General features: G+C 46.1%; 1 protein-coding gene across 1 annotated transcript in view; it reads left to right on the top strand.

Moving 5' to 3' along the window:
* Positions 1–12,989, top strand: part of LOC118092085 (vasoactive intestinal polypeptide receptor 1) — a 163,497-nt gene that overhangs the window by 146,770 nt on the left and 3,738 nt on the right. The window contains exons 7-11 of the mRNA XM_060281068.1: positions 3,947–4,079; positions 5,513–5,666; positions 7,794–7,854; positions 10,065–10,137; positions 10,892–10,983. Coding sequence (XP_060137051.1) covers positions 3,947–4,079; positions 5,513–5,666; positions 7,794–7,854; positions 10,065–10,137; positions 10,892–10,983 — 513 coding nt within the window. The remainder of the gene's footprint in view (positions 1–3,946; positions 4,080–5,512; positions 5,667–7,793; positions 7,855–10,064; positions 10,138–10,891; positions 10,984–12,989) is intronic.

Raw genomic sequence — 12,989 nt, 5'->3', positions numbered from 1 at the left:
GGCCAGGGGTGCGGGAAGATGTTCGAGACTATGTAAGGGGCTGTACCACCTGCCAGCGGGCGAAGGTGGTCAGAGCAGCGCCACCAGGGTTGCTGGAGCCCTTAGCCACACCACACAGGCCGTGGGAAGTGGTGTCCATGGACTTCATCACAGATCTGCCTTCGTCCAGGGGTAAGACTGCAGTGTTGGTGGTGGTGGACCTCATGTCCAAAATGTGTCACTTTATACCGTGTGCCAGGGCAGTCTCGGCAGAAGAGACAGCCAAACTGTTTGTTGATCACATTTTCAGACTGCATGGATTACCTTTAAGGGTTATTTCGGATCGTGGCCGCCAATTTGTTTCCAGGTTCTGGCGGCGGCTCATGAACCTCCTGCAGGTGGAGGTCAGCTTGTCGACGGCTAGACACCCGCAGACCAACGGACAAGCGGAGAGGGTCAACGCCATTCTGCAGCAGTACCTGAGATGCTACGTCAGCCAGCGGCAAACGGACTGGGTGGATCGCTTGCCACTAGCAGAATTTGCCTACAACAATGCAGTGCACGTCTCCACAGGGGTGTCGCCCTTTAAGGCCAATTACGGGCGCGACCTCAGATCTTTCCCAGAGAGGGAGAGGGAGGAGGAGGAGGAGGAGGGCCCACAGGCTGAGGATTGGGCAGAGGAACTGGAGACGGTGCACCAGCAGCTCAGAGAACACTTGGAGAGGGCCAAGGAAGCGTACAAAAAGGGGGCAGATCGCCACAGGCGACAAGGGGAGGTCATCAGGGTGGGGGACAAGGTGTGGTTGTCCTCGGAGGGCCTTCCCACCAGAGGGAGGTGCAAGAAGCTGGCACCCAAATGGCTGGGCCCCTTCACGGTCACGCAACAGGTCAACCCGGTGGCATACAGGCTGGCACTGCCAGAGGACATGAGGGTGCATCCAGTGTTTCATAGATCGCTGCTGTCGCCGTACAGGGAAAGCAGCAGGCTCAGGGACAGCGAACAAACCCCCGAGGGAGGGGGGGAGAGGGAAAACAGGGAGCAACTCAATGAGGCCACGGCCATCCTGGATTCAAGGTGGGGGGTGGGGGGCCTGGAGTACCTCATGGCATGGGAGGATGCTCCACCGTCCCAGAATGAATGGGTTCCCGCCACTCAGATACAGGAGGAATTCTTGGTGGAAGAATTTCACGCCCTCTTTCCCCACAGACCCAAGCCCTGGCACATGGAAAGGGAGGGGGAGGAGGAGGAGGCACGGGAGAACAGCTCACCATGGCGCTGGGAAGCGGAGTTTGAGGAACCAGAGGATGAGGTATGGGTGTCGCCAAGATCCACCCAGTCAGAGGAAGGAGCAGATTGGCAAAACATTTTTACCCCCACCAGCTCAGACGCCACGGACTTTTTGGGATTCCCGTCCTCCCAGGCGGAAGGGGGGGGCTCGCAGGACTGGGGGGAGGTGTTCACACCAACGGGATCGGAGAGCACCGAGTTTTTAGGCTTCCAGTCGTCACCGACACATGGGGGGGGCCTGGGGAGGGGTGAAGGAGAGCTTGGGAGGGGGGTGGATGTGAGGGACAGGGGATATCGCGAAGTCCCTCCCCTCCTGAGTTCAAGCCCGTCCCCGAGCAAAGGGGAAAGCAGGGAGAGTTCCGATTCCAGTGGGGAAGCAGGAAGTCGTGTCCGAGGCTCAGGCAGGGTAGAGGAGCCAGGGTCCCAGGTGGGACAGGAAGGGGCAAGTAAGGGGGGAAGACCCATCCCCCCAACTCCAGAATTACGCAGGAAGAGGAGGGGCAAGAGGATGGGTCTGCCAAAGCTTTTGTGTTGGAGAAAGACGCGCCAAAAGCCATTAGGAGGTTCTGAAACCGACTGACAACATCGCTCCGTGTAAATAGCAATGACTTGAGCACTGTAAATACGCAGCACCAATAAAAGAATAAAATGCAGAGCTGCGTAGCGTCGTTACTCTGAAGTAGTCCACTCCGGCCACTGTGACAGATTGGTTTATGAAGAAATTATATATCTTTCCGATTGGCTGATGAAGAATTCAACAAAATAATAGTTGCTATCCTGAAACACTGTTCAGAGTTGGACATAAGAACTGGACATTGCTGATTACAAAGCTTCAAGCTTGTTCTCTGCCGGGTAAAGTCTGGCACCATGATTCATTCAGTACTCTCAGAGACTTTCAGAGACTTTCAGAGACTTTAGTCTGTTAATCTTCATGTTTTGAATTATTCCATAAAGTTTCACATTGTAATTGTTTTTGGCCATCATGTTGCTTTTGATATTGCTGAGTCATATTTTGCAACACAGGGGTTTGTGTGTTTACTCAGATTTTGATGGGGAGCAAAATTTGTCCATTCGACTCCATCACAACCCTGGGCTCCTCTGGACGGCCACAATTTTGCAGGTGGAATTCAAACGTGTACCGGAAAATTAGTTTTTCACATTTAAAGCAGATTAAAGAGCTCAGTCACCCTTGCGCAACAAAACCACTTTGAAAATAGAAACTCCTTTGACGTTAGGGAAGTGATGGGGAAATGTGGAATGAATTAACAGTGAACAGGATGGCATGTTAACACCCCACAAGCTAATCAAGATGAATGCTCAATAAAGACTGGATGTAGTCTAAGTGCCACGTGGAGATGGAGGAGAAATTTAATTCACATTCATGGAATCATTGAATTATAGTTTTAGAAGGGATCACACGGGCCATCTAGTCCACCCTCTGCAAGGCAGGATTTATTCTTTTTGCCCAAGGTGGGGCTCAAACCCATGACCCTGATATTAAGATTCAAAAGTGAACTTACCTAAATTCCACCTTCGAAAACTCATTGAGAACTGAAACGCAGTCATCTACATTGGCACTTCTCTGAATTTTGCGTTGCAGTCCTCAAGCCAAGTAACGGGGGAAGATTCGAGGGCTCAAGTGTGCATATAAGGGCTTAGCAGCACTTAACTTTCCAGCTCCATATCTGAGTGCTCGCTCGCTCACTCACTCACTCACTCATATTCTTTTTGCTCCAAGCTTTCCCCATGAAAATCTACTCCTTAGTCCTAAGTTGGAGCAATTGAAGTTGGTTGCGCTGCAGCTTTTAAAGAGTGGTTTTTCTTGGGGAAAGGTCAAGGGTGAAAATAAAGCACTCAGACACAGTGCTTTAAAGTACAGACCCATGCCTGGAAAACACGAGGCAACAGGTAAGTAACATTATTTAAATGTTGGTTAAAAAAACATACAAAATTACACGGAATTAGGGAGAATCGCTTTGCAATTCGAAATCGCAAAGTTCGAAATAAAATGCTGGAGATTCTTCATGAGGTCTTCTAAATAAATAAATCACCAGCGGATGTGGAAATGTGGAGAACGGACCGTAAAGTTGGGAAAATTAGAAGCTGAGAGGAGCTGAAATTGACAGAATCTCTTTCAATTACTTTAAACAAAGTAATTGCTAAGAAATAAGGTACCGTAATGAGTACAAACTGTTGTAGGAAAGTATTAGAAAATACAGAAAGAGTAAGGTAATAATGTAAAGTACATTCAACACTAGAAAGAAAGTTTGCATCGGGAAATGATAGGAAGTCTATTTTATGTTAGTAAAAAGATAGGAAAAAAGAGATTGTATAAATTTAAACTAAGTTTAATTTTTGTGAATCCAAAGAAGAGTATCAGTACATGGTTGTTTCCATTTTTGTCAAATTAAGAGTGTGTATATTATGTATATTATGTATGTTATTTATGAATTTCAATAAAGTTATGTTAAAAAAAAAAAGATAGAAATTGACAGAATCTCCCATCCCTAACTCCATGTAAGCTAAATCCCTGTTAAAGATACCCAAGTTGGTGGCCATTCCTATCAGTCCCGTAGCCAAAGCCACCATTTAGGTGCCCTGAAAGCAGAATTCAGCTCAATTCAGCGAGGTTTTGTCAGCCTGCAAAACTGATAATTTTGCTTTCCTTCCCCCTTCCAGGAAATTCCACTGCACACGGAATTATATCCACATGCATCTGTTTGTCTCCTTCGTCCTGAGGGCAGCTGCCGTTTTCACAAAAGACACCATTTTGTTCTCCGATGACAGCATGGACCACTGCCTGATGTCATCGGTACGCATCTCACCCGCTTTTGAAAATAGATAGTTTGCACAAAAGCTTTGTGTTTGCAGAAGGGGTGGGCTATGAGGTTTCTCAGACATGGCTTCTGTTTTGCTTTCGTGAGGGGGGTGGGAGAATGGCTTTGACCTTATTCAACATGGCCATTTCATGATTCCTGATTTCCCTAGTGGGTAAGAAGTCTTGGGGGCAGACTTTGACTCTGTTCGCTTTGTGAGGTGGAGAGTACCGGGGAGATTCCACGGCCCTTTCTGAAAAAAGGAGGGAGGGAATGAATGAATGTACAGACTTTAAGCATGAGCAGAGTACTAGTCCCAAGCAAAACCAGTCCATCACTTCCTCAAGAGCGGAAAAGTTCTTTCTGTCAGACAATAGCTTCACTTACCAACCTTTCCCAGTTGTGGCTGGGAGGCTCTCCCTAGGGATGTCCACCTGGTACCATCACCCACACCCTGTGGCCATTTTTCTGCTGCTTATTGATAGCTGTTTGGTGCTGCCGAGGTTTTTCTGGGTCCATTTATGAGCCACTGTAATGGTTTGAATGCAATGTGTTTTGGTTTTTATGTACACACATTGTACATTTGCTTCCTAATTTTTTTTGGGGGGGGGTGAGTTATTTAGAGACTCTTTTGTGAGTGATTAATTAGGAAAATCCTCACCACCCCCAACCCACCATCAACATTTACCCAAGTATTAGGAAGAAATTTCCCTTTGTATGGGCTGTTTGACAGTGGAAGGTGTTCGATTCTCCTTCCTTGGAGGTTTTTAAACAGGGATTGGATGGTCAATCATCAGGGATTCGTTAGCTGTGATGACGAGGGCTGAATTTAGGTTTGATGAGGCCCTGAGCTAACTGAAGGTAATGGGGCCCTTTATATGTCCAGCTGTCCTTTGTCAACAACAAAATCTCACTGTTTTTTGAGTTGAATATATGCTATATGGTCATTTATGGACCTTATAGGTATCTCAAGCCATTTGCCCATGTGGCCATGCAACCCGTCCATGCAGAATGTAGGCACCCTATATATAGAAATGAGCAAACCAGTGATATTTTAGGGAGCAGGCTAGCAGGCGGGGCCCATTACTTACATCATAGGAGCCTACACAACACAGAACACTGTTGCTGTATGTAGGTTTTATTTTATTTGTTTTTTATGTCATATTTTGGAAATCCAGTATTTTCCCCTTTATTTTTTTTGGGGGGGCCCTACTCTTGAGGACCTAAGCTATAGCTTGTTTAGCTTATACGTAAATCCAGATGACCCTCAGGATGCCTTCCAACTCTATGATTCTACGATTCTATAATCATCAACATCCCTGCCAGGAGAAGAAAAAAGTCACAGCCCTCAGTTGAATGTTGCTCTGGGGGAAATCTTACCTGATGAAAGAACCTCATTGTCTGAAAGGAACCTTGTTTTGTCCTGCAGGTGGCATGCAAGTCTGCAGTGGCTTTCTTCCAGTTCAGCATCCTAGCCAACTTCTTCTGGTTGCTGGTCGAGGGCATGTATCTGCAAACCCTACTGATGCTGACCTTTGTGTCGGACAAACAGTATGCATGGAGTTTCATCCTGATTGGCTGGGGTTAGTAGACGGCTTTGACTTCTGTGTCCAAGGCAGCTGTCTACCAGCTCCCTCTGGTACGCAGGCAGAGACCCTACCTGCCTGCAGACTGTATCACCAGAGTAGTGCATGCTCTGGTTATCTCCCGCTTGGACTACTGCAATGCGCTCTACATGGGGCTACCTTTGAAGGTGACCCGGAAACTACAACTAATCCAGAATGCGGCAGCTAGACTGATGACTGGGAGCAGCTGCCGAGACCATATAACACTGGTCTTGAAAGATCTACATTGGCTCTCAGTACGTTTCCGAGCACAATTCAAAGTGTTGGTGCTGACCTCTAAAGCCCTAAACGGCCTTGGCCCAGTATACCTGAAGGAGCTTCTCCACCCCCATCATTCAGCCCAAACACTGAGGTCTAATGCCGATGGCCTTCTGGTGGTTCCCTCACTGTGAGAAGTGAAGTTACAGGGAACCAGGCAGAGGGCCTTCTTGGTAGTGGTGCCTGCCTTGTGGAACACCCACCAGATGTCAAGGAAATAAAGAACTATCTGATTTTCAGACGACATCTGAATGCAGCTCTGTTTAGGGAAGTTCTTAATGTTTGATGTTTTATCATGTTTTTAATATTCTGTTGGGAGCTGCCCAGAGTGGCTGGGGAAACCCAGCCAGATGGGCAGGGTATAAATTATTATTATTATTATTATTATTATTATTATTATTATTATTATTATTATTGACATTCCCTCTCACCCAACCGAACTGGATTCCAAATTCTTCCCACCCCCTGCTAAGATCGGCAAGCACACTTGGTGTTTTTCAATTAAGTCAAGGGTGATGAACTCCAGATTTTGTTGGACTACGATTTCCATCAACCTTCTCCATTGGCCGTGCCAGTGCTGATGGGAATTGAAGTCCAATCTTTTGGAGGGAGAAATACATTGCATGCCACTGCGTTAAACAAACAAACACCTTATCCTTGCCTACGGGTTTGGGACACTTGTTTGAATTGCTTGGAGATGTCTTCTCTGCATCCAGTTGCGTTCGTGTGCCTCAGAATTTTCAGAAACAAATCAACTTCAGTAATTATTTCCCCTAGCAATTTGACTTCTCACCCTTACCTCCATGTTGTTTTTATTCCCACTCTTTTTTCCTACTGCGTTAGACAGCATACTTTAACCTAATCATAGCTGTCCACTTTCGGATTTGAAAATAAGGGATCCGCAGCCTCACCTGTCCCGGGGACAGTCTACGTTATATCTAACAATCCAGGATAGCAGTGAGAAACGGTGCTGGAATAAGGGAATTTCCAGCAAAAAAAAGGGAAAGTTGACAGCTGTGGCTTGGAATAAGGGAGTTTCCCGCAAAAAAAATATGGAGGGTTGACAGCTATGAACCTAATACATATTTCCTCGTTTACAATCATAATCCTTTCCCTTCTGCTGCTCATATTTTGACTCCTGTCCGTGATTTCATTCACCAGGCGTGTATTAGGGCTGTCACCAACTTCATCAAATCATAGTTGATTCATCGGATGAGTTATAGCGGATTTGTTGATCTGGCCCTGTGATTAAGGGGTGTGCATTCATTTCGTGACAAATGAAAATGGAATCAAACAGGTCCTCTTTTCATTTTGTGTGTGAAACAAATGGCAAGGTGTGATTGATTAATTGCATTTATAGTACACCTTTTACTCCAAGGAGTTCAAGTTGGTGTGCAGGGTAGTCCCTCTCCTCATTTAAACGGCTCAGGACCGCTATACCTCAAGGACCACCTCTTTCCATATGAACCTACCTGGACTCTGAGATCATCCTCTGAGGTCCATCTTCATGTGCCTCCTCGTGGTAACACGAGAACAGGCCTTCTTTGCAGTGGCTCCCCATTTGTGGAATGCTCTCCCCAGGGAAATTTGCCTTGCACCTTCATTATACACCTTTAGGCGCCAGGCAAAAACGTTCCTTTTCAACCAGGTCATTGCCTGACTTGAACTACATCCTATGCCCTTTTAAAATGTGTTTTTGGGGAGGAGGGGGTATTGGGTTGCTGTTTTTATTTTTATTATGTATGATGTGATTTTATATCTTGATTTTATTCTATTTTACTTTAATCTACGACTGCTATTTAATCTGCATTTCCCCCTTTGTTTCAGGAGCACCAGTGATCATAACATTGATATGGATCTTGAGCAGGATTTACAGACAGAATACTGGGTGATCTATTTATTTATTTTTACTGCTAGATTTTCACAAAATGATTACAGGGAGAAGTTCCAAGTTTTCATTCAGTCTCAGAAATTTAAATGCTGACATTTTAAAATGGGGGAAACCAAGGTCTCCAGAGGCTAAATTAATGGAAGTGATAAGAGGGGGGGGGGCGGTTATTCAGGTTTGTTTGCATTTTAAAGAGAAATTCATCCAACCAAGACGCAACTGTTCTTCAAAATCTGCATTTCTCTGAATTTTGCGATGCAGTTTTGTACACAAACCATGTGTACAAAAATGGACATACAGTGGTGCCTCAACTTACAAATTTAATCCATTCCGAAGGCACCTTCGTAGGTCGAAAAATTCGTAAGTCGAAAAGCGCCATTGGAAACGCGATTTCCCATAGGAATGCATTGGAAACGGAAAAATTTCGTAAGTCAAAGCAACCCCATCTAAAAATTCGTAAGTTGAAAAAACCCTATCTAGAATCACTGCAGTTTCTGTTCGGATGTCGAGAAATTCGTAAGTGTGCCCCACTCATAAGTTGAGAAATTTGGTTGTTGAGTCGTTCATAAGTCAAGGTACCACTGTATTAGAGAAGATGCATTTAATATGTGCAGATATAGATATAGATTAGATATAGATATAGATATAGATATAGATATAGATATATAATGTAAAGGTAAAGGGGCCCCTGACCATCAGGTCCAGTCGTGTCCGACTCTGGGGTTGCGGCGCTCATCTCGCTCTATAGGCTGAGGGAGCCGGCTTTTGTCCGCAGACAGCTTCCGGGTCATGTGGCCAGCACGACAAAGCTGCTTCTGGCGAACCAGAGCAGCGCACGGAAACGCCGGAGCGGGCCCTATTTATCTACTTGCACTCTGATATGCTTTCGAACTGCTAGGTGGGCAGGAGCTGGGACCAAGCAACAGGAGCTCACCCCGTTGCAGGGATTCGAACCGCCGACCTTCTGATCAGCAAGCCCTAGACTCTGTGGTTTAACCCACAGCGCCACCTGGGTGAAACATTGCTTGTAGGAATTGGAACATTAGCCCAAAACACATGCAAAAATGTGATACTAAGGAGAAATTTGCACTATGAGTCTGACAAATTCCCATGAGAATTTTTTTAATGCAACAATTACCGCAGAAATGCAGGGGACTGAATTCAAGAATTATTTAAAAAGAGAAATGAAGACAAAGTGAAATGGGCAAATTTATCCATCCCTAATTTAGGGCACTACAACAACTGTGAATTGAGAATGGGGAATGGACATAGTTCAGCACTAAGCACCTCCTTTGTGAGAAGGTCCCTGGTTCGATCTCCAACATTTTGACATAGGGGTGGGGAGGTCCCCTTTCTGAAACTCTGGAGAGCTGCTGGCAATGAGCTAGATCAGTGTTCCTCAACCTTGGGCCTCCAGCTGTTTTGGAACTACAACTCCCATCATCCCCGGCCACTGGTCCTGCTAGCTAAGGATGATGGGAGTTGTAGTCCCAAAACAGCTGGAGGCCCAAGGTTGAGGAACACTGAGCTAGATGGATCAGTTGGTCATTTAAACCTCTTGCCTCTCTCTGGTACTGATCCTTGAGTTAAAGGAAGCAGAAATATTAAGAGGAACTGATAGCAGGGACAAGAAGGAAGGGTTTTAAATTTGGTATACAGTAGTACCTTGGTTCTCAAACTTAATCCATTCCTGAAGTCCATTCCAAAACCAAAGCGTTCCAAAACCAAGGTACGCTTTCCCATAGAAAATAATGCAAAATGGATTAATCTGTTCCAGACTTTTGAAAAACAACCCCTAAAACAGCTATTTAACATGATTTTTACTATCTAATGAGACCACCGATCCATGAAATGAAAGCAATAAACAATGTACTGCAGTCACACAAGCAATCAATCTATCAATCTATCAATCTATCAATCAGGAGCCGAACTGGGTTCCGCGCAGTCACAAAAACGAAACAAAAAGAGTCGCGAAAACAAGAACGCAAAATAAATAGCAGAAACAGACAGACCTTAGCATCACACTCAAAATGGAGCACGTTCGGCTTCCAAAAAAAGTTCACAAAGCGGGACACCAAGGCGTTTGAGAACCAGGGTACCACTGTACAAAGCACGACATGGCCATCCATCAAATGACAGAGGAGGTGGAGGAAGTCTCTACTTTCAAGGTAATAGACATAATTTATTTCTTTTTCTATTGGCTGTTTCAGATGCTGGGATGATGACGAGGAGAGCTCGGCAGTCCTGTGGATCATCAAAGGACCCATCCTATTAACTGTCATAGTGAGTTTTCCTTTTGATCAAATGAATGCTTTGAAAAACAGAAAGCCCAGCAATTGTCTTCAGTCAGCTGTGTGCCGCCCTTGCGCCCTTTGAGATGTTAAGAACCTAAGAAGAGCCTGCTGGATCAGGCCCCCCTCCTTGTCCACAGAGTGGGATATTGCTCAGTCAGGGTGAGGCATTTCCCCAATTTTTGCCTGTTTGATTTGGCTGAGGCAGTACACAGCTCCCTGATTACTGTGGATGGAGGTGATTGTGTTTTGGCTGAATGTACAGATTATGGTTGGTTAGCCAGATGTTTGGGTACACAGCTCTGACCCACGGAAAAACCTAGATTCCATGTTCATGCAGAATGTCCTTGACAATCCCTTGCAACAGAAGCATCTGCGTTACGAAATCAAGGCCTTGCGGATTTGCAGGGGACCTGTAGGTCATCTATCCCACATGAATTGTTCAGTAAAGGAGATCTAGAGAAAAACCAACCCCAATTAACTGGTTTTCCAGCTTCTGCCTGAAGACCTTGAGTGGAAGAAAGCTGACTACCACCTCTCTAGGTACTTGGTTGTCTTCTTGCCATCAGAAATATTCTCCAAATCTACCCACCTGTTTTAGATTTAATAGAGAGGAAGGGCTGTATCTTACACTTGTTTACCTCATTTGGATACAATCCGAGGTTATTTCTCGGTAAAGTAATGCGACCTGGAAATCTATTCACTAAGCTTTGATGGAATGCTGAGATTCCCTCTTGTCTCTCTAGATGAACTTTGCTATCTTTCTCAACGTCATCCGGATTTTGGTGCAGAAATTAAAATCTTCAAAGACTGGAGGAAGGCATGCAAGGCATTTTGTGTAAGTGGCCAAAGCTATCGTCCTCATGAGCCGGAGAGGTTAGACACCGATTGTCCAGCATACACCAGGGACTTACCTTCCAAGTCCCGGACTGCAGAATCCGGGACCGGCAGCCGTGTGACACCGGAAGTTGCGTCGACGTAACCTCCGGTGGCACTTTGCCCTTCTATGGGCACCAAAAATGGCCACCGCCGGCTTCAAAAGTAGCTTCTACGCATGACCGGAAGTGCGTCAACACAACTTCCGGTGTCGCCCTGCCCATCTATGGGCACCAAAATGGCCACCGCCGACACCGGAAGTCGCATCTACGCACTTCCGACCATGTGTAGATGCGACTTTTGAAGCCGGCGGCGGCCATTTTTTGTGCCCATAGAAGGGCAAATCAGAAAGGGGAAAAAATGGCCGCCGGCCGGAGAAAATAACGGAGAAAAACGGGAGACGAAGTGATACGGGGGACCACCGGGAAAAGGTAAGTAAAAACGGGGGTTTCCCGGGGAAAACGGGAGACTTGGCAGCTATGACCAGGGATGAGCAATCTGTGGACCTCCAGGTGTTGATGTGCTTCAGCTCCCATTAGCCAATTGCAATCTAACAGCATCTCACGGTCAACAAGTTCTCTGTCCCTGCTGTGCACTGTAAGCAGATTTCTGCAAAAGTTGTGGCTTATGTGGCAGATGGGCAGAATCATGAAGCAGGAGGAAGGTTGAACTCTCCCTGTGCTACTCTGTGCATAGGGGGGGATACCAAGGGCAGCTCACTACCATCACCAGGCCTGAACCTGGAATACCAGCAGGACTTGCTGCTGAGTAAACATGCTTAAGTGTCAGGGACTGTGCTGAGGAGGAATGGTGAAAGCCTCCCCCTCCCCCTGCTCCTGATTCAGATCCTGAATCTTCCCAGGAGCAGGGGGACAGTATAGATTTGGTACAGCGGTTTGTAGAGGGACATAGTTCAGAAGGCAGAAGCTGGGAAATACTGAATGGGGAACAGCTAGGAGAAGAATCACGGGAAAAGAAAGGGTTAACAGATTCACAGTCTCTGGACAGCATTCACCCCCCTTCTTCAAAGTCTTGGAGAGCTTGGAAAGTGGCAGAACAGAAAGCACAGAGGGTATAAACTCAGATTACAAGACGTTGAAGTGACATAGATTAATAGGGACAGAAGGGGGTGGGATCCTTAACTGGGAGCACCGCCATTCTAGGAGATGTGTTCTTTGTTCTCTGTGATTATTAAATTTTTTAAGAAAACTCCTTCTACTTTGTTCTGCTTATATACTGCCACGGAAGAGGAAGCCGATTCCATGAAGCCTGACACTAAGATTGCAGTTTCATGGTGTCAGGAGTCCAGGTTCCCAGCTTGGTAACGCAGTAAGCATAGGTAATTAAAATGGGTTTATTGCAAAAAAACAAGCAGATAGCTAAGGACAGCTCTAACGCAGCCGGTGGTATTATCACTCAAGATGACCCTTCTGAAGACTGCTTCCGGTGTCTACAGAATATATTGAACTTTCACACCTTACGTCTCTTGTTTTGCTTCCTGTCTAACAGCCCTCCCATTCGCCAACTCCTCAGATTTATAGGATCATCTCCCTCCTCTTCCTTTTCAGAGAGACTCTGTGTCTGTTCATGCCTATTTGAGCTTCCAGAGAGCTTTGGCTGTGTTCTAGCCCACTCTCCGCTACTGCCTTATCAGCCAACCTGTCAAGGTCAGGAAGAGTCGGAGTCCGCAGCTGCCAGCTCTCCCCTGCCTGACTAACATGAAAGGCTCCCTATTCCTGGCTGATCTCTGCTCTCACTTAGAGCTGGGTCATTCCTGACACACAGGGGGGGGGGGGGCTGCGGAAACCACATTCAGGAGCATTGTACCAGAAGCAGAAAGACTCTTCTGCTGTATTTTCTGTTCTGCCACCTCAGTGATGCACAAGCTACGCATACACCTTCCCCATGAATGAGAACCCAGGTCATTATTTTTTATCCACCACCACCACCTCCCCAGTGTTCTGTGGA

Source organism: Zootoca vivipara, chromosome 12 (assembly GCF_963506605.1).
Source record: "Zootoca vivipara chromosome 12, rZooViv1.1, whole genome shotgun sequence".
Taxonomy (NCBI): domain Eukaryota; kingdom Metazoa; phylum Chordata; class Lepidosauria; order Squamata; family Lacertidae; genus Zootoca; species Zootoca vivipara.
The sequence above is the reverse complement of the archived record's forward strand: the minus strand, read 5'-3'. Positions and strand labels throughout refer to the sequence as shown.